General features: G+C 37.0%; 2 protein-coding genes across 2 annotated transcripts in view; both read left to right on the top strand.

Moving 5' to 3' along the window:
• Positions 1-7,997, top strand: part of PLEKHA1 (pleckstrin homology domain containing A1) — a 44,106-nt gene extending 36,109 nt beyond the window's left edge. The window contains 2 exon segments of the mRNA XM_015817242.1: positions 1,715-1,804; positions 4,012-7,997. Of these exon segments, the coding sequence (XP_015672728.1) occupies positions 1,715-1,804; positions 4,012-4,329 (408 nt within the window). The 3' untranslated portion in view covers positions 4,330-7,997.
• Positions 7,998-10,727: 2,730 nt separating this feature from the next.
• HTRA1 (HtrA serine peptidase 1) overlaps positions 10,728-22,615 on the top strand; it is a 42,146-nt gene continuing 30,258 nt past the window's right edge. The window contains exon 1 of the mRNA XM_015817243.1: positions 10,728-11,226. Coding sequence (XP_015672729.1) covers positions 10,728-11,226 — 499 coding nt within the window. The remainder of the gene's footprint in view (positions 11,227-22,615) is intronic.

Genomic DNA, 22,615 nt, shown 5'->3' on the forward strand with positions numbered 1-22,615 from the left:
GTGCTTATCTGGATGTTGGTTGCTGGAGAGGATGGGTTCTGGTCTTTTTGTTTCCTTCATAGCTTTTTAATTGTCTCTTTTGGATGGTGTGAAAATGTGGTTTATCTCTATGTGTCTATTGATGGCTGATTTGTCTCAATGCCAAGCAACCAAGAATTCCCCAGGATTTTTGGATTTAGCTTGATTTAGGATGTTCACAGTTTCCCAGTTGAAACTATGGTTGAGTCTAACCTAAGGGTGTCAAACTGCCGGCCTGCAGGCCGGACGCATCATCCGGAAGCTGCAATAGCAGTGGCAAAACTGTCCCAATACGTCTCGCGATGTCACTTGACGTCGCGAACTTGACATGTCTGGTCTAACCCATGTATTGTAAGATATGAGTCTAACCCATATCTTCTGTTCTGTCCCAGCCTACGTGAGTCCTTGTTAAGCTCACAAGGAGAAACTCCTCTTCCAACAAGCAGGCTGGAACCGTAGAAAAAACCAATCCCCTTTTATTATTCACAGACCTGAGTCAATGTCCAAGGCAAACAAAACACAGTTCACAGAAACTTGATCCTCAACACAAACGGTTGCCTTCGGCAACCAGCACTTCCCACACCTTCCCTTTTATTATGCAGCCAAGGCGTGGCTTCCTAATGCCTTCTCCTTTGCCTTTGGAGCCGCTCCAGGCTCCTTGTCAGACTGTAAGTCTTCGAGCTCCTCAGAGCCTTCCTCTGACTCTGATGTCACTCCAGGCCCTCCTCCTCTTCTTCCTCTGATTCCTCTGACTCAGCTGCCGGGTCCACTGGCTGGCGAGGAATCACAACATCTTCTGACTTGTAGTCGGTGTTCCTAGATGTGCCTGTGTATCCTACATAGCGGCTATTGCAGTCCTTACACTGTATGTTATAGATCACTGGTATCAACACGTCATGTGGCGTGTTGCAATGTATCGCAACTCTTTTTGCATTGCTGCAATGGGGTGGGCGCGGCTTCAGTATGATGGGTCACGGGCCGGCAGTTTGAAACCCGTTATAAATGATTCCTGTTTTTTTTTCCTTTTTCATTGGACTGCTTGGTTTACTTAAGATGTTTTGGAAGGTTTTAGTTGGTTTGTGTGCTATGGTGATGCCTTGTCATTACAATGGTCTGTTGGTCTGTTTATGAGAGGTTTGTTTTTTTATGCCATAGCAGTGTTCTTCTTTTCATTATAATTACTTGCGTTTTCTCATAAACAACTTTCTTCTTTTTCCCAATGATGTTTGCAATATCCTGTTTTCATTCCTTGTTTAGAACATTATAAATTATTCATATAATTTCAGTGCACATTGAGGTTAAATTAAATAACATACTGATAAATCCTCTTCAGTAGTTAAGTTGGTAACAAGGAAGCTGTAATAACTATTAATGGGCTTTTCATATTCCTATTCATTGAAAAATATTTGAAAATAGCTATGGTCACCTGTCAGGATTTTTCTTTACAGGAAGTAGAAAATTGCTTAATATAACTATTTCCAAAATAGTGACCGTGATGTCATGAACTATATTTTAAATACACTATTGTAGTAAATCCTCATCTTTTTCATGAAAAGTCTATTTCTATCAGTCTAGATTAAATGTTTTAAATTTATTCATGAGGAAAATGTTTGATATATTCTTAGGTTGTATAGGTAAAATACGTTTAAATCTAAAACTGAAATTCTACAACAGTTTTATATTATTGTTATTTTAGGCCGATAGCCCAGAAGACATGCATAGTTGGATTAAAGCAATTTCTGGTGCAATAGTAGCCCAGCGGGGACCTGGAAGATCAGCAGCTTCCGTATGTTTTTAAGCAACTTAAATTATGACACTTCAGCAGTAATCAGTACTGCACTTATTCTTTTTTTAGTCAACCCTTTCCTGGATCTGGGGTAACACATNACCACAAAGAAATTTGTGAATTTATATGATCGTTTTCTGAATTTTGTGCTTGAGATGTCCCTAAACTGATTTAAAGCACCTTGGAATAGAATTCTTTGTAACTTTCAGTTTACAGGCCTCTTAGCACAGAACTAATCTGTGCTTTCAAAAGGATTCTAGATTTCTTTTTTGAACAGCTGGACTTATAATGGCTAATATTGCCAAACTGTTATAAGTGTCAGTAATTATGTAATTGTTCCATAGATGACATATTTTTTCAATAGAACACATGTTTATTCTAATGAGTATCTAATTGCTATAATGTAGTACTATGTTGATTCTTTTTTTAAGCCATTCTTAGCCATTCATATATAGCAATATTGTTTTTTATTTCTGTCAATATACTAAATATTTATTCTAACTTGTATACAGCATAGAGATATTAAAACAATTGTATTTCTTACTCCAATTTTCACCTTTTTTGCAAAAACTGATTAAAACAGCCTAATTAATTGCCACTATCCTTTAGAAACTCTCTGGGAATGAATGCATTTTGGTTAATGGAAAAGTTATTGGGAATGGGTATTCCTTTGTGTCTTTGGTGTTGTTTTTTTATTTTTTGTGGTGGGATAACTCTACTAGTGGCTATCAGCAGTTCTTTCTTTCCCTGTCCTTTCCTCTCTTCCTCCCTTCTTCTTCTCAAGTTTAGGTTACTCTAATCTTAGCTTTGCACTGTGTTCCAGATGCGGCAGGCCAGAAGGCTGTCGAATCCTTGTATACAGAGGTATACATCAAGAACTGGTGAATGCAGCACGTATGTGGGCTCTCATGTAAACCTGCCATTTTAACAGAGGGCTGCAATCCAGAACATTTATTAACACTACATAAAATGATGAATCTTGTGGTGTCTTCTGTTGATCATTATCACCATGAAATTACTAACTTCTGAAATATTTTCCATTGGCGATTAAATTTGGTCTTTGTAAATAAAATCTATTTTTCAGAATGGCAAACATTCAATTGCTGCTGAAGTCTCTGTTCCTTTCATTGAGAAGAAAAGCTCTAATAGCAAATACATGGAGATAGAAGCTACATTTGGCCTAATTTGCATGAGAGTTCATATTTGAATTTAATCATTTTAAAACACAGCTAAGTAAAAGCCTCTCAGAACCTAATAGTTAAACGTGTGCATATAAAGTGTGCACACTAAAAAAAAAGATAATTGACCAACCTGCATGGTTTTTACAATATATATGCATGGGATCATTAGTCAAGATGCAGAGATTGTTATAGCTTGCATTATTTTGATTAACTAACCTATGGTTAATCAAAACAATGAATATAAGTCTTTTACATTCTAATCACAAAATTTGTATCATCACAAAACTACCAATTGAAATATTTGAAATGCTGCTCCAGCACAAATCTTGCTTGGATTTAATTTAAAAATGTTATAGAAATGTTTATATAGTATTCACTTTAGAAAAGAAGTTCGTATTTGGAAATTATTTTACACAATCATTTTGTGTTAAACATATTTATTTCTGATCACTTTTGAAACAAAGTAACAAGTTTTTTCTTTATCTTCCTTCACTTAGATGATTCCTACAAAGTAAATTTTAAAATAGAATTTTAAGAATTTAATTATACTTCTTTTTTACAAGTGAATACACTTTGCATAAATTTTTGGGATTAGTTTCTTGAAATTCTCTTAGCATTAGATTTCAAGAAGTATTTAATCCTATTTGCAAATTCTCAAAATCGACAGTTTCTTCAAAATGCTGCCGGTGGTATGCTCACAATGGGCATGGGGCAAGTAAGGCAGAAATCTGTTCTGCTGGCAGATTGACAGCATTGGGCATAATAACTCAGTGCAATTGCACTTTCAGAATTAAAAATAATATCACGCTAGATTTAGGGATTTGTCTTGGCTGTTTCAGCTTGCTGTTACACAATGCTGTATGCTTACAGTCTTAATATTGTGCTGCATCGGAGAAGCTTCTGCTTTGTGCTCTTATGCCTTGCTTCGTATTTCCCTTTTCATTATTTCAGTGACGTAGGTCTGAATTGAGTAATTAATATGGAGTAAATGACCAACTTAATCAGATAATTACTTCTCCTTTACAGGAGCATTCCAGCTGTTCAGAATCCAGCTGTCCTGCAAAAACAGCAGCAGCCACCTCACATTCCACAACCACTCACCGCCCCACTTTGGTCCAAACCCTTAACAGCAAACCCCTTGTCTTGGAGAAGCGAAGATTTCATGAATCTTTTACCACGTCCAAACCAGGGAGCGTCAAGATCCAGGCTGTCCCTTCAAGAAACTCAACTTCCAAAGTGACTTTACAGGCCCTATTGGAACCTCAAAATAAAAATGGCACTCAGGAACAGGATCCTGATCCAGTGGATCTGGATGATGCAAGCCTTCCAGTTAGTGATGTGTAATGATGGGGAAAGAGTCTGGAAAATTAAGAATTGTTTTGGTCCTTGAATTTCCTTTCTCAGACTTTTAGCCAAAGATAGAAAGAACAAAACATAGAATGTTGCTTATGTTGACCTTTCTGTATGCATACATTCAAAATTTTGTATGTTTTAATAGTTATATGCTGCCTTGCACTGTGTATCAGAGCAGACTTTTTGCTTTTTCTGTACCCTGATGACAAATCATTTTGATAGAGAGGGGCCGAAATATGATACTTGATCTAAAAGTTATTTAAGCAAGGTACCAGCTGCTCTTCATCATCAGTTTGGCAAAACTGAAAAAAAAACTCTTTAATGCTATTTTTTAAAGCCAATTTACAGCTTAATGATCTTGTAATTCAGGCTATTGTTAACCAAATCGGCTTATTTTCTAAAAATACTGGCACAGTTTTTGGGGCATCTGGATCTATGTATACAGTATTCTTTGATTGTCAGGACTGCAGAGTGTAACAGTAGACACAATGTAATGCACTTTTCCTATGCAAAGAGATTTTTCATGTTAAGTATATTTCATGTTAAGAATATTAAGAAAAACACCATGCTGCAGTATCTGAAATGAGGTATGTTTTCCTTACAGTGAATGCTTAGATTTGAGCAATCTATGTATTCAAGGCACAAAACCTGCTCATAACAAATATAATATTTGTTAAAGTACAATAAGTGAGAATCTCTATGAGAAAAGAAAGCTTATAAGAAAGGCCCACAGATTATTTACAGTAACCTAAATGTGCTGACTTAATTGGAGCTCCTGATAAATACTTTGTAAATCACTGCCCTTTCATAGAATCCAAATCCTTTAGAATTACAGAAAACTGGTGCTGTGAAATTTACATTACCATAATACAGCTATTTTGAATACTAAGCCTATTTTTGATGCACTCCTAAAGGTAAATTGTAACTTTTGCACATTTGGATATTGATGGACCACCAAAATAAAGGTATTATGTAGATTTTTTAAAAAATAGGGAACATAAACTATTAAATCTTTTAAAGGTTTAACTAAAATATTTTATAATGGGCTTTGCATTAATTATTTAAAACTATTGTTCAAAATTTTGTTTTCTCCTGTGTGATCTCTCCCCCCCCACTTCAGTGAGTTGTAACTGGTTCCCATTTTATATTTTGGTCAGTAAAAGACTGAACAAACTCTGCTTCATGCTATTAATTGGTACTGAATTATTCCATCATGCAACTGTGGCCTGTAACTTCTGTGCACTGTATTTATTAAAAGTGCCTGTGGGTTATTTCTTCATGATAAGTTAAACGTTTGGGGGTTAGATAGATTTATTTTTCTGGTTTTGAGCCTTGTGTGATATGGTTCAGCATGTGTATAAGGTGAAATTCTAGTACAGTTTCCAGCATACAGGTATCTAAGCTGTGCATAATGGTTTTCAGACTGGATATTTGTTCAGTTTCAGTGACAAATAATAATAGGTTTAAGGTGATGCTGGATAATTGATCAAACAAAGAATGTACTATTTTATAGTTAGGTAGTGAAAAAATCTGTTTAATCAACAAAAGGCCCAAAGGTTCACATGCTGCTTCTTTATGCAATTCATATTTTTGTGTAAGTTATGCTTGAAAAATCATAAAGAATGACTGGAGATATTTAAGCAAAAAAAAATCCTCCACTATTCCAGTGAAGTAGGCGTTCTTTTGACTTATGTCTTAGTGAAGCAAAAGCCAAAACTTTCAAATTAGTTGAAAGGGATGTTCCCTTAAGTTAAGAGCAGTAGTATATTGTTCCCTTCAGATTCTCACTACTATCTACTAAAACGGTAGAAAGGGGATGATTCTACAACCCTCTCCATTTCAGGAAGAAATATAGATTTTTACTCAGCTGACTAAATTGTACATATTGTCACAGCTTTTAAAAGATATTCAAATTTTAAAAATACTTGTTACTTGCTTGCTTAAATTAGAGTCGCAATGGGAGCTAAAAACCTTTTATCTTATTAGAGAACTTCAATTAGACCAGTGGTTCTTAAGTGGGTGGGTGGGGGGTACTTTTCCCCAATGGAGTAATTGAGGGTAATGGAGCAATTTATAATTGAGTGTTTGTGAGTCAAGGATCCAGTTTGGAACTGATGCTGCCAAGATTTGCCTGTGTAAAACAACAATCTGAATTTTTTTTGTGGGGATAGTGACATTATTTGGAACAGGTAAGAGAAGTAATTGAATCAGTTTAAGAACCATTGAGTTAAGCAGTGACCAGCACATTCCTGCTTTTATTAGATTTTTATCCCGCTTTTATTACTTTTATAAGTAACTCAAGGTGGTGAACATACCTAATACTCCTGTCTCTTCCTCTTTTCCTCAACAATAAAAACTCTGCTAAGTAGGTTGGGCTGAGAGAGAGACTGGCCCATATCTGCTTTCTGTGTGCCATAGGTATAAGAGGCTGTATAGAGTAATATTAAAAGTCCAATTATGTGTTTATTTTGTACACCCAACTCTTCTACAATCATGAGCTGGGTTGACCTGCTTGAAACATGACATTTTCATTTGCAGTTCATTTGTCTGTGCTAATACTACATGTTTGATTTATGTTCCTTTTAACTGCCTTTAACTAAATGGTCTTTAGCTTCCAAATTCATTTCCCCAAATATAACGTCCCCACAAAATCTTGATCTCAGGCTTTATCTATGAAGCTTTTATATTTGCAAGAAGAGTCGTTTTTGGCCCTTGGACAAGAGAACATTTTGCCACCCTAGTTTGTTTTTTCACATAAACTCAAAAGGTATAGGTATTTTATATAACTGATACAAACTGACTCAGTCACTTTCCAGGTTTTGCATTAAGTTTGTCTCGGGAATTTTCACTGTTGTTCCAACTTAGCTACAATTCTGTTTGTCATCAAATAAACAGTTTGGATCACTGAGTCCAGCAATTGTGATTGTGGAAATTTGCTACAGAGTTTGCCTTTCAAGAATACATTATTCCATTGTTAAATATACTAACTACATTTATAGAAAGTTATATGGATCAAATCTGTAGATATTAAAAATTGAAATAAAAATGGACAAGGCCTAAAAAGGTAGAATGCCAAATTTCTGTGATGTTATTTCAAATTGCTCCAATACAGCAGTACCTTTATATTTCTCAATTATAAGCTAATATATTTACAAGCAGTGTTTGTAAATGACATTTTATTTGCCTTTTCAGTTACATGTGAATTAAGGTAAATGTTCCGTTCAGTCTAATTCAGGAGAATAACATTTTAACTTGTAACAGATTTAGCAAATGTGTGAAAGACCTTATTTTTCACAATACGTATTTTGTGGAAGAAACTGAGTTGGATTGTTTGTTGCATTGCCACACCTTGATGTTGTGCTAGGTTTACTGGTTCTGGTACAATTTTCACATTGCATGTTCATTTTATTCTTTGAGTATTACCAGTTTTCAATAGTGAATTGTAATCACAGCAGCAATCTTATGGATTCCTTTAAAATCAAACTGCTTAGGTAATTCAGTAATGTGGGAAATGCTTGTGGTTGGCAAATTGTCAGGACTTTTAATTTATCAGTACTTTTTTATATAAAATTGAAGAAAATTGTTAACTTATTTGAAACCTGTGGTGTTTTCTGTAAGTGTCACGCTTGTTAATAAATTTAGATAAATAATGAATTATAATAATCTTATCAGACTACTACATTTAGTTACATCTAAACACAAATTGTTCAATGAATGAAACAATTTTTGCAAACTATTTTTGTTCTTCCCTTCAGATTCACCAGAAACCTTAAAATTGATATTTTTAATCAATCAAAAAGCAAACATTAAAAAACTTTGCATCGTTACTACAACTAGTCTTATTACCAGCAACGTTTTAAAGAGATAATATTCCTCAGTGGTTAAAACTAGGTTATAAAAAAAACTATTGCTGAAAACATCTTGGTATGATCTGCTGTCAGACCATGTTATTAAATTTGCCAATTTGTACACATGTGTTTTCATATGTGCAGTCCTCATACGAGACAAGTTAACCTTGAATGATACTAAAGAATGAGGGTAAAGAAACCATAGCTTATTCAAGAAAACTTGACTACCCTCCATGAAACATATTTAAAAGTTCAGATGAAAATTCAAAAAGGTTACATAACAGACTCTGCAAATGAGATAAGTGATGTCTAAATTGGATAAATAAAAAAATTAAATAACACCCCAAATTAGAAAATAGAGAACCCCTTTAAACTGTATAACAGTACAGAAAAATTATCAGGAAAGAAACTTGAAGGAAGCTTCCAACCAGAGTAAAGCTGGTCATTCTAGCTAGCTTAAAATCCTGTTGGGGATTCCAGATGCATTTTAATATGCCATTGGAAGAAGTCCTGTTTTTAATATGAGAGAAGATGGAACACCTGGTAAATGAACTATAACTTCTGAAAGTTATGGTTATTGGGGCCAAATGTTCTGCTACCAGAAATTGTGATTCAATAATACTTGGTGGGCTATAGCTACCTCACTTTTGCCTTAATACTGGAGCTATGCCCGAAACAGTTTTTTTCTTGAGATGTTACCAAAGTAGTAATACGGTTTACATTCCATTCTAAGACAAACTGACAAAAAGTGTCACTGATTTTCCGTTATGTATTTCTTATTATTTATGTCATGCCTTGTAGGCTAAAAGTATTCCCAAAAAGTTTACAAATAATATGGATTGTAAACAAAATACACAGTTAAAAGCAAGTAACAGACAGCTGCCCTGTTTATAGGGTAGTTAATGGCTTTGCGGGACAGTAAGAAGAATCCAAGCTGAGATTTCTGGGATGTTCTTCGCTTGCCTCCCTCAGTAGTATTTCCTATATTTCCCATAGTATTTTCTATTCATAACAGAATAGGAAAAACATCGTACCGCCATCTTGCTTGAGATAAGGAGGACTTCTCACTTGGCATTCTAAGTATTCTAACTTACTTTTCTGAGAGCAAAATCTATTTGCAACACTGTGTATCTTCACTTAGCATTTGAAAAGGCTGTCTTGAATGTCAGCAAGTGCCCTAACTTTTCCTTAGCTAAGTAGCAAGCTGGTTGTGTTCCAGCAATCTTTTTTTTTGTGTGCGATACTGCAAATGTATTAGCAGCAGCATAGGAAGGTATTCTGAGGACAAAGAGAATGCTTTTCTGTGTCCCAGAAATTTGAAACTTTCCTGGAAGTCAGTGTTTAGGACAGAATATACTGATCCTATTGGAAGTGCACATCTCAAATATGACCCACAGCAGCTCTATTTTGATAAACTAGTAGAAATATTTTTGTGGTGCCTTATAACTTTTTCATGTGAGAGTGTTTGCAAACTGAAATATAAAGTAGATAGGTTGTAGAAACAATTAAATGGAGAGCTTCCATGTGGTGAGGAGAATGTGGGGGAAAAGTCAATAGGGCTGTGCTTATTGGCACCACCACTGCATCTAGTGGGCTGTTCCAATTGCTTTGTTAGTAGGCCAAACTATGTTAATTCTCAAACATAAGCATGTCATTTTTTAAAACTGCATTTTTGGTCCAATTTGTACAGGGCTTAAGATCATTTATGCATTTGCATGGGCCACAAATACATGTGTTAACCTTCCTGAAGGAAAATTATTAGAGATCGACCAAGACCTGGGTGAACATTTCAAACTATCTGTTGGCAGATTTAATGGAGGAAGTCCAAGAATAAAGCGTTAGAAGAAAACGTCGGAAGTATCTTGGACCAGGATTTTTAAAATGCTTAGGGTCGCCCCTCACCCCCTCCCTGCAACATTGTGATGCACTTTACAGGCAACAGGATGAATCTGAGTTAAGTGTGGAACTCTAGGTTGGCTAATAGGATGATCTACTTATAGAAAACGGCACAGAATAGAGTTAAGGGAACGACCATAACACCGCCTGCTCCTCTAGGCATAAACAATTACAGAAATTATGAAACAAAATCTCTTATGGCAAGTATGCTGAGCTGATATAAATCCAAGAGCCACGCCTTTCAATATTAATAAGAATACTTAAAAAAAAAAACCTGTGAAAAGAGGTGGAAAAAAAAAAAAGTTCTGAGAGCTTGCGGCAGTTTGCACTCCCACTTGGCGCGGCAGCAGATTTCCTTCCCTGCTCCGGCCTTGTATAACGGCGGCGCCAAGTCTCCTCCCAGACGGCTCCTCAAGCCAGCGGCGTTTTCCACGCGGGCACCCACCTCTCCGGCGGCGCCGGCGGCTCCTTTTAAAGCCGCGCTTCCCTCCTCAGTTGCTCGCCGCGCTTTTGCCAGGCAGGGCTTCCAACTCCCGGCTCTCCCCGCGCGCGCCAGGACCCTCCTTCCCCACCTCGGCCGCGCCGTCCCAGTCCGTTGCGCGTGTTTCGCTCGCTGCGCTTTCCGCGCCTTCTTGTGTGGAAGCAATGAAAGCCTCTCTGTGGCCTTTGGCGCCAAGCGGCTGGTGGCCGTGCCTCTTCTTGCTCCTGCTCCCGGGCAGCTTGGCTCAAGTCTTCGGGCGACGTTACGAAGAGCGGGCTTGCCCCGACCGCTGCGACCACTCGCGGTGCCCCGAGGTGCCCGCCGAGTGCGCGGGAAGCGGGCAGACGCTCGACTCCTGCGGCTGCTGCCCTGTGTGTGCCGCGCAGGAGGGCGAGTCTTGCGGAGGGTCGCCGTACGGGGAGCCGTCGTGTGCCGAAGGGCTGTTCTGTGTGCTGTCGCCCGGAGGACCCGGAGTGGCGGCTTCGGCCACGGTGCGCCGGCGAGCCAAAGCCGGCCATTGCGTGTGTGCCAGTACCGAGCCGGTGTGTGGCACCGATGGAAGGAGCTACCGCAACCTGTGCCAGCTGCGGACCGCTAGCCGGCTTTCCGAAAGCCAGCATCAGCCGCCCGTCATCGCCATCCAGCGGGGCGCCTGCGGTCAGGGTGAGCTTCGCTCGGGAAGGCGGCGCGCCTCTCTCAACTTACTTTTGCTGCTAATTCCGCGCGCCTTCGTCGGCTCTCGAAATGCGTTGGACTGCAACATCCATAAATATTGGGATAGGGGACATTTGGAGTCCAACGTATTTGGAGAGGACATAGGATAGCGAAAGCAAATTGCCATTTTCTTCTTCTTCTTCTTCTTCTTCTTCTTCTTCTTCTTCTTCTTCTTCTTCTTCTTCTTCTTCTTCTTCTTCTTCTTCTTCTTCTTCTTCTTCCTCCTCTTCCTCTTCCTCTTCCTCTTCCTCTTCCTCTTCTTCCTCCTCTTCCTCTTCCTCTTCCTCTTCTTCTTCTTCTTCTTCTTCTTCTTCCCAAATCTAATTCCCACCCTGCGCGTTATCTGGTACTGAGTTAGATTTGTTAGATCTCTCCGTCGCTTTTTTTTTTTTTTTAATAATCTAAAATGCTATTACTGTGCTAACTTACTTATAAAACTTAACGTACTCTTTTTTCTTCTTTGCTGAAGAAGGGAGGGGAAGATTTGGGCTGGGCATGAAATCCTAATTTCTTAGGAATTTATCTTATTCCCAAGATAAAATAATTTAGAAATGTTATCTTGCGTATTTAAATGATAACAAAACAACAATTTTTCAGTGCTGAGGGGAATTTACACTTCTGGTTTCCAAGGTATCAATAATAGTTGTGTCCCTGACCTACTAGGAAGAAAAAAAAAAGTAGATAGTTAGGGATGCAGCATAGTTCAGGAATGCTGAATGGGCCTGGCTTGGGTCATGGAAGAAGCAGACAGATGGAGGACATCTGTATGAAAAAAAGAGACTGTTCCAAGGAAAGAAGACAGCAAATTAGATAAGATGTAATAGTGAAAGGAAAGTGAAGGAACATCGCAGCTTGGAAAGAGAGAATCCGGTTTGGTTAGGTGAGAATAGAAGAGTTAGAGTAGACCAAGCTTTTAACTAGTTATGTACTAGGCGAATATCTGGCTGTGAAGAATGTGATTTGGTGATTTGTTTGATTTGGTCATTTTGAAAGCAATAGAATAGATTTTATTCTTCCCATTTTACACAGGTACAATATAAACTCTGTTATATATTAATAAGAGCCCCTGTTGATTTTTTCTTGCATGTTGAGGAATGTTGTTTTGGTCCAGGCAGATGTGATTTTTTCTTGTGTTTTTAATATATGTTTTGGATTTATGTATAGCCATGGTGGAAGTGGGTGGTATAACAAATCCAAATAAATAAATAAGAGCATATTAATACTATATAATTTATACATACTTACTTGTAAGTGTTATTTTTAGCCCAATTCAAAGGCATATGTTAATCCAGGCTGGGTTTTTAAGTGCCCACTGTGTTTTATAGTGTTTACTGTGAGTCTTCTTATGTTGATTTATTTTGTAACGATGTAGGCTATTTTAGGATTACTTTGAATGGAAGAATAAGCTAAATAAATAAACAAATGTCTACTTAGAAGTCCAGATGTGTTCTCTAAGTCTTACCTCCTGGAAAGTATGTATAAAATTGCACCCCTAGTTCAGTTGTATGTAATATTTTGTATGACTCAAAAGTCATCATAGGTCAGAATCCATAATGATCATACATAGCAAATTTTTAAAAACAATCTTGGAGGATAAGCATGAGCATTGGCAGCCAAACAATTTTTTTGTTTGCATAGGAAATCATGAGTACAAGAACATTTTTTCTAGGGAAGGAAAAGTGAATGGGTGTACATTTTTAACAGAACAACAGGCAGCTGGAAGGAGACAGGTTAAGCAGTTATTGCTCATTTACTTATACTTGCAGGGCCTATGGTTGCTTTTCATAAAAAAATTGGAAGACTTTTGTTTATCTGGGTAAAACATCTGGTTTGGCTTTTACAAATAATTTCCTAGAGATAAATATTTACTTTGATGAGACTATGACGGAAAAAACAAGAGTTTTGCCCCTCACTAGTCTTTTTACCTGCTTAGGCCACAATCCAGTTAACATTAACCTAAGAATAAATCCCAACAACAGAAGATTTTCTAAAGCTGGATCAAGCTAATAGACTCAGTCCTATGCATAATTGTAAGCACAGGGTCAAAGTAGCTATGGTGGGCAAATTGGAGAAGAAGTGAAATCCTGTTCTATTTCCTATGTTGTTTCATTTAAAATATAATTTTCCGGTCTTTTTGATGCCTCCTTTATGTTTATGTAAATCTCATGAGGGAAAAAATAATAATAAAATATAGCTTGGAATGGGAAACTGTAATGGGGAGAAAGTTCATATGTGGCCCTTGCCTTTTGGTTCATCCCATTCTCTCTGTTTTATAGGTAATTGGCAGGGTCCAAATTGGCTTGTTTACACAACTTTTTCCTTCATAGTTGAAACCTGATTTCATATATATTCTTAGACTACTCAGTAATATGCAATAAACCCTTCTTTTTACAGACTTGAAAAAATTAAGTCTCAAATTCTAGATTTTAATCATTTCAGTCTAGAATTGAACTGTGCACTCTGAATTCAGAGTTTATGTGACTCTCTCTTATACTGGTGTAGCTTTAATATTATTAATATACATTTATTTATTACTAAATGTCCTTGATTCTAACAATTTTTGGTAAATTTAACCCTGATTCCAACAGCAGTTTTAGGGTTTGCTATATACTATAGCTGTTACAGATATGGGGATCATTTCTTGGCAATGCTATCATTGTTTTATCAAAAAGTAATCCATTTAGCACGATAATGTTGTCACAAGATGTTTGTAAATTCAACTTTAATTTTAAAAAATGCCGATTCTTTGTAAAAGAGTAATCCTGAGAAATGGCAGCAAGAAACAGTGTGATGCACTGGCCAGAAGAGACTTGGATTTGCATCCTGCTTGGCCCCCAAATTATCTGGATGGTCTTAGAGTTAATACTTTTCTTAATGCCCACTAATTCTTTAATACTCATTCATCTTAACCCTAAATTTAACCCTATTCTATTTAATGATGATGAACAGTTAATCTACTTCCCAGAGCTTTTTTTTTTTTTTAACAAAGATGATAATGAAAGAATCCCTGTTTGCTCAGGAATTGCATTCCAAAAGAAGCAGTCTTTTGCTGCTTATCCAGCACACCTTCCAGGTCTGACCATTGGTGAATCCTGCCATTCACCACTAATTTTTGTTTGTTTTGTTTCTGGAGGCCTCATTTTTTTTGTCCTTCATTGCACTCAGCAAAATCTTCCTTCTAGCTGGCATTCTCAGCTATGGTGTTTCTCCATACCTTTAGAGAGCATCAGTCCATCATAAGTCCCCATTGGAAGTTGACATTGCAAGTAGTATCACATAATGTGCCCCTGCAGATCTGTCAGTCCCCACAAAATTCACCCAATTTTTATTTGCTGAAAACTCCAACCCCTTGTATTTCTTCTCTGGCTGTCTTCTGCCTCCTTTCAACATGTCACCAGACATCAGGAAAAACATTCCCCAGTCAAACCACTCAGCAGGAATGAGTTTCACTTATGGTATTTAGCTGTTCTGTTTGTTAACTTCCCACAGACCATTGGAATTTTTGATTAGCTAAATATTTCAGATATATGTATTTTTAATTTTTAAAAAAAATATATATACTTGAAGACACCAGTGAGGAGGCAAAAACAAAAGTCCACTTCATATTTTTGGATCTTCTTTTGTATATTGGAGTGAGAAAAGCAGGGCTGCTGTAAATTAAGTTCTGGGTTTGGACTTACATGTTTATGCCAATAATGAAACAGGGAGAATGAAGCTTTTTAAGTCTTCTCATTCTGTTTACAGCTCTCAGTAACTGTTTAAAAATTCCCCTTGAAGATTGGAGAAATGAAAAAAAAATAGTTGGAGGAAGTAGATAACAGGATTGTCAATAGAAATCCTCCCCTTTCTTATACAATATATAACGTTCGCCAGTTGATTTCTATTAACTGTATGATTTTCAATATTTTCCAAGTTTTTCAAAGTGTTACTGATTTTCTTGACCACTTATCCTTCCCAGCTATGATGCAAATTACTTGATGAAACTGGTGATATTTTTGGAATAAATTTTTGACCCAGTTACCCAATTCCTAGATTTCCTGATCAGGTTTGCACATTTCTTTTTTATTTTCCCTGGACTGTTTTGCTCCTTTGATTGGAAAGTGTATGTTTTGGCTATCTGCTAATTAGGAACGTTTGGGGAATATAGGCATGCATTTCCTTTGGCTGGTGCTTTGTCTGCATGTCAGTAGGAAAAGGCTGGAAAAACAGATCTCCTAATGCAGCAAAAATAACTGCAGAAAAATAGGTTAGAGTTATTAACTATATAAGGCTCTCAATAGAAGACTTTGCTGAACAAAAGGTTGAGTCAGAGTTTGAAACATAATAGAATGTAAGGGCTGAAATGCAGTTGGAGATCATCTAGTCTCCAACCACCTGCCCAATACAAGAACTCATTAATGCGGTATTCTCATCAGAAGTCTGTTCAGTCTCAGCTTCAATACTCCCAAGAGAGTCTATCACATTCTGAAGCAGTCTGTTCCATTGTTGAACAACTTTTACTGTTAATATTTTTGCAGGTATCCAATTGGAATCGGTGACTGGCCCAAATTGGATCTTGCAACATTATTCTGGGATAAATATATTTGCCTTATTTGTAAGGCACTAAGAAATTTGGGGCAATCATACCCTATTTGGTTTTTAAAATAAAATTAATAATATTTTGAATTGAGCTTGCAGTTGTTCCTATAAAGATAAAATCAGATAAACGTGATCAACATCTTGGAAAGATTTCTTAAGATGTTTCCTATGGTTAACTTAATAACATAGCTGAACAAAATAGACCTTTGGAGCCATTTTAAGGTTCATTTTTCTTTGCTCTCCTCCCATGCTTAGGAGTGGTTATTAAGACAGATCCTCAATAATGAGCCACAAAGAGTATCATACGACTGTTCCCCCTTTTCTCTCTCTTGTTTGATGCATTTTTAACTCTGCACTTAATTAATGATGAACTGGTTGCTAATGATGCTAATATATTTTAGGGCAGGCTTTTCACCCATTGTACCACTTTTAGGATATGGCAATATCCGAGTACCACCAGTCGCCTAGCAAGGTGTCAAAAACTTGATGACCAAAAAAAAAAAAAAAAGGAAAAAGTGATGAAGTACTGGTAGTCCTCAATTTACAACAGTTCGCTAGTGACTGTTCGACGTTACAATGGCAATGAAAAAAGTGATGAGCAAGACACCTGCCTGCCTACCCGGCGGCGCTCTTCCTCCTGTCCGAGGCTTTCATTGTTGTGAGCATTTCTGTTGAGGATTGGCAGCGGGGGTGGGGTGAGGGGGTGTTTGGTTTTTATTCCCCCCATCTGCTAGGTGGTTGCAGCAGGTTTTGGTCACTTCACATGACCCTGGGACACTGTAACCGTCATAAATATGAATCAGTTGCCAAGCATCTGAATGTAAATCACAAGACCCTGGAGATGCTGCAACATTCCAGCTGATCGGCGCTTCTTCTGGGCTTAGCAGAAGCTCCAGGATCAATGCCGAGCTCCAGCTGAAGCCTGCCGCAGATCCTGGCACTTCCGCTGAGCCCTGACAGCCCTGCATCTCCAGCCATCTCTCGCTCAGGCTTGTGCGGTGCTGCCACCGGTTCAGCTCATTCCCCTCCACCGCTACCATTTTTCTAGGATGGTCGTGTACCACCTGCCAGGTGCCAATGTACCACAGGTGGTACCCATACCACTGGTTGAAAAGCCTTGTTTTAGGGGACATTGCAGAACATAAATTATACAGTATATAGGTCTGTCCCCAGAGAGCAAGAAAAAGAATGGAAGGAAACTCTTTTACAAGACTAGATTCTCTTCCATGAAATGCAGATTAAAGACAGTTCAAACCACTCAAACAGGATATGAGCTTGAATAGGCATTTGGCTTAGATATCAGAAAAATCAATTTGCCCCGAGCAACAAAATGCAGTTAAGCTCTTAAACACATCTGTGATAACATACAGTAATGGTTATCAGAATTACAGAGCAATAGTTACTGAAGTATATAAGTTGCTACAAACTGAAAACCCTTTTATCCAGGCATATAGTCTTGGGGGCAGGTGAGTCAATATTCTTTGGTCACATGGAGAATTTAGGACAGGGTCTCCAAACCCCGGTCTGCGACCCAGTGCCAGGCTGCAGCCTGTTTGGAACCAGGCCATGGAAGTGGTGGGTGAGCGTCTGCGTGCACACGCATGTTCACAAAGCTGCATTCTGGAAAGTGGCACATACACATACACACAATCATCCCTCCTCCCCCTCTCATCACCCCCTCTGCCAGTCCACTGAGCCAGAAAGGTTGTAGAATGCTGATTTAGGAAGTTCACTTTAATAACATGTATAACTAATGTTACACAGAGTGATTATTTTTACCAAAAGTTCATAATGGCAATTTAAGGGGGAAAAACATAGAGCTAGAAATAAGCTTCAAATGTGCTTGTCGCTAATGTATTGCCATTTTTTGAAAATGATGGTTGAAACCAGGAGTTCCTGAATTTTGTAATATTGTGACCCTTAAGATGAAAAATGAATTTGTATAACGTCTCCTCCAGTGAGCAACATTTTGTTTGGGGGGGATTAGGATTGGGCAAGAACTAAATATACAACTTATATGTATTAAATCAGGGGTCCCCAACCCCCGGTCCATGGACCGGCACTGGTCCGCAGCATGCCAGCAAGTGGGCCACACAAACAAGCAAAGCTCCATCCTTGGGATGCAGGCAGTATTCAAAACCATACTCCCTCTGGTCCACAGAAAAATCTTTCTCCATGGCACCGGTCCCTGGTGCCCAAAAGGTTGGGGATCTCTGTATTAAATTACATTTTGATCTTACATTGAAGTTCTCAGACTTTGCAGGCTGTAGTTTTCCACTGGGATTTGTGCAGGCAAAGTGAAGAATGGTGCTTGGAGCAAGCTTTGACAGGGCTGTCATTCTGCTTGTGCAGTATTGAACATTTTTTTAAAAAAAAAAATTGCATTCCCCTCTAGGTTGCAGGGGCTTTCAACCCAGTTTGAAAACTTCTATTTTAAGCCATAAATTATTGTAAATTAATTTTAGTTTGCTAGGAACTATTGTTTTGAAATTTGACCTTCTACAATTAACAACGTTTAATTTATATTTAAATTAATAAGAATTTTATTTGCCATTATATTCATAGTATTTTGTGAGTCAGTTTGTATAGTGATTAAGACATCAGGCTAGAAACCAAAATATTGTGGGTTCTTGTCCCGCCTTAGACTCAAAGTCAGCTGGGTGAACTTGGACTAGTCACTTTCTTTCAATTCAAGGAGGGAAGCAATGGCAAACCACTTCTGAAAAACTTTGCCAAGTAAAGTGGAGTGACTTGGCCAGGCAGTCTCCAAGAATCAGACATGATTGAAGGGAAGAAAAAAAAATAGTATTTGAGGTATTTAGAACAGCAGACTTTTTATTCGTTGAAAATATCCACAGACAACTGGTTCTTTGTATCCACAACAAGAATGTCTAATGTGCTGACTATTAAGGCTTATCAAATGCCCACTTACTGAATTGAATGGTTGCATCCTGTTTCCTAAGAGATAAATGTCAAAAATTTAAATAAAGTCTGAAAAATGTAAATAAATGTCAAAACAATAATTAAAGCACCATGTTGTTATAATATTTAAGAGATTTGTTTCTTTATTACCATGTTTTATATTATCTTAAACACTTATCATGATCAAATCAGTTTGTACTGATTATGTATTCACTTTAATTGACAGGTACAAATAAATATTTCTGTTAAAAGTGGTCTAAATAAAGAGCGAATTTTTACTCATTTCAGATGACTGGCTCAAATGAAACACTAAACTATAATTTGATGTTCTGTAGGTGGCTTTTCCACCTCTCTTTTCCTTTTCATGAACTTGTGTTTTGAACCTGTGAACAAAGCAACTTATTACATTGTGATTGATATATCACAGGGGCTCTCAAACTTTATGGTAAAGTAACTGTTGCTTGCTTTGGACTTGCACAGGCAGAGCGAGAGCATTGTTCAAACTTGTTCCTAGTTTGCTGGGAAAAAATACAGTAGCCAAACCTAGAGTCTGCTTTGACAATGCTCTCCAGTCAGGTCTGACCCTCAGCCCAGTTGCTCACGATGCTTTGGAAGAGTCAGAAGCCACCCTTTGAGAGCTTATGGGGGTTTCTGCCTCTCCCCCCCCAAAATAAAAGACACTGCTTGAACAATACATTTTAGTGGTTTAAAAAGAGTTACGTGATTGTACACAGGCTGCAGCTTGCCTTTATTGTTTGCCTTTACAGCTCAATAATCAATAGTTTCATATGATAGCCTTATTTTAGGAAAAAAGCATAACTTGTATTTGAAGACATACAGTATTTAATTGCTATCTTTGTAGGCCTCTAAATTTCAGGCCCTTCAAGGACCCAAATGAAAAACATTTAATGACAGTTCAGTTCATTGCTTCTTCAAAACTTTGAAGTACGTTGAGCCAGTATGTCTCTTGTTGACCAACAAATAAGGACATTTTTTCACTGTGACTTTCCCAGCTGACTGTTAGGTTGACCCCACTTATTCTGGTTTCTCATAATTGTTGAGATGTGGTAGTCTTTCTGATGTCACTGAAATATAGCTCCCAGAAGCCCAGAATCCACACATCATCTTCATATCTGTATTAAAGTATGGATAATATTTAAGCATATCTTTAAATATGCTTATCACCCATGATTTCTTAAGAATACTCTGTATGTTGCATAATAAGCTTCTGAATAAAGTCTCAGAGACATGTTTGGTTTCAAAGTTATTTGCTGTCGAAAGATCCAAAATCCCATTTTTCATCATGCAATAAATATATGTCAGCCTTAGGTTATTTAGTTTTTTGGCTCTAGCCTATCTGATTTATTTTTCTTGCTGTCTCATTAGAAAGCTTTCTTCTTAGTTGATTCGGAAGATCAGTAAATGCTTCTAAAATACTTCTACTGATGTAACTTTCTGGCAGCTTTATCATTAGTACTTTGAGGGAGGCTGGAAAACCTGTGGTTACATTCCACTGAGAACTACTATATTGCCTACACCTATCTCTAGACTCCCTTTCTTTAGTGATAAATAGCTTATTTCTAGTTGATAATGTAGTGATGCTTCACAATATTATCAATTAGAAATAAGCTATTTCTTACTAAAGCAGTTTGTGTCTATATAATCATGAAGATAGTTGGCTGTTTCATACATCATGGACTGTGGGTTTACAATTTAGCAAGGAAATTGTTTCCTGTTTAAAACCAAGCTATTCCTGTATGAGAATTTATGGAACCAACATTATGACTTCATCGTCTATTTTGCAAAAATTAAATATTTTAAAAGCACCAGTCTAGCCAGAAACAAGACTAGGAACTCTGAATTTCTGATACTATCTCATCAATTAAATTTTCTTAAGTGGAATTGTAGAATAGAAAGAAAAATATGCACATTTTCATATGAAGTGAAACAAGTTGTAAGAGATAAGATGGATAAAAAAATACTGAAGTAAGAACAGAACATCAGAATGATAAACATTACAAAAAGAACAATTTTAGGACATTGCAGTCTGAGGTCATGTATTTTATTTTTTTAAAAAGTGTGGATAATTCTTAATTTGCTTTAATAATGGTGGCTCAGGAATTATGCTCCTACAAGCATAATTTGTTTCCTCAGAAGTTACCTTCCCAATAGAATCAAACTAATTCATAAATTCTATTTGTCTGTCACTTTCCACAGAGCTATAAATCTTACTTTTAATTTAGATTGTTTTATATAAGTTAACCTGTCACTTCATTCTTTGTGAGAACAAATGTTGTTTTTTTAGAACAAAAACTAAAATGTCACCCTCTTCCACTTTATAGAGGAATAGAGGAGAATGTAAATATACTGGATATACAGTAGCTGATATATCTAAACCCATAATCTCCCGTTATAAAACATCTCCCAAAATTTAGCTGAAAACAGCTTTCCTACAATTTCTATCAATTAATTTTAGTTCTGCCTTCTGGAGAAATTGAGAAGGTAGATGACTGTTTAATGTAGTCTAGCTTTTAAAATAAGTTCATCATTCTTGGCTTTTCCCATTAACATTAGCACTTTTTCATTTCTTGTTTTTATAGCTTATTTTCCTTTTGATTAATTATGCTTGCATCCTTCTTTGCCTCACCTCCAATTTCTATAAATTGGATATCTTCAAGTGGCCATAAAAATATTTTATTTTTGTGATTCTTTCTCTTTTAAAATGAAATAATAATTATTCTGATTTTGAAAATAATTGTACTGAACTTTAGAGAAATGTTTAGAGAAATTATGTTGAATTTGATAGCTTTATATCCAGTGTACATAATTGGTTTACACAGAGAATTCAATGTACTGTACTTAGTCAGAAGGTAGTAAAAACTGTCCATTATTATTAAAGTGGAAAATTAAATCCAACTGTCATCTAAAGTGATGGAGTAATGAGTAACCTAATTATCCTTATATTAATTATAGCAATTGGTGTCCTGGCAACAAAAATAGGCAATATTTCTAAATGTTTTAAATAGTTGTGGTCTAGAACAGAGATTTCACTCTAACTGACAATCTAGACCAGGGGTGTCAAACTGCCGGCCCGCAGGCCGGATGCGTCAGGCTGAAACTGCGCCCACCCCATTGCCGGCAATGGAAAAAAAGTCACGACATGTCACATGATGTTGCGAGTTCGACACTCCTGATCAAGACCAATCACAGCATGAGTATTGTTGAACTGACTGAAGGATTAGATAATTATTCACCTGATTTATACCTAAATAGAAAAATATATTAATTAAAAAAAATTGCAAGTAATTCAACACATTAGATTTCAAAAGAGGAAACTTCTCTAAAATAAGGGAATTGGTAAAAAGGAAGTTGCATGAGAAACTAAGAGAGTAAAATCTCTCTGGAATACTTGAGAGTTATTCATAACCACAATAAAGGAAGCTTAGTTATAATGTATACCACAAATCAGGAAAGTACCATGAAAGCAAAAAGTGCTCATCAGCAGTGTTAATAAACAGAAAACAAAAATGCAATTTAAATAAGGAGAACAAAAGAGAAACACACACATTAAGTAGCCCAAAAGATAAAATAGCAACAATAAAAACTGAACCACTTTTCAAGTAACATTAACACACGCCGCAACTAATCTCCAGAAGGTTGCTGAGTCATTTGCTCTTGTTGCCATGGTCAGTTGCTGCCAAGCTTCTTTGTCAGCCTTTCTTTTTTTCTGCTGTTAGTAGGGCCATTTTTCCCCCAATAGCGATACACTCAAGTAATCCTATGCAAGGGATTTTTCCTGTTTATGTAAGAGGTTTTCTCTATATTTGTATCAGTTGAA

This window comes from Protobothrops mucrosquamatus, unplaced genomic scaffold, assembly GCF_001527695.2.
Source record: "Protobothrops mucrosquamatus isolate PMUCROS unplaced genomic scaffold, P.Mucros_1.0 scaffold566, whole genome shotgun sequence".
In the NCBI taxonomy this organism is placed as follows: domain Eukaryota; kingdom Metazoa; phylum Chordata; class Lepidosauria; order Squamata; family Viperidae; genus Protobothrops; species Protobothrops mucrosquamatus.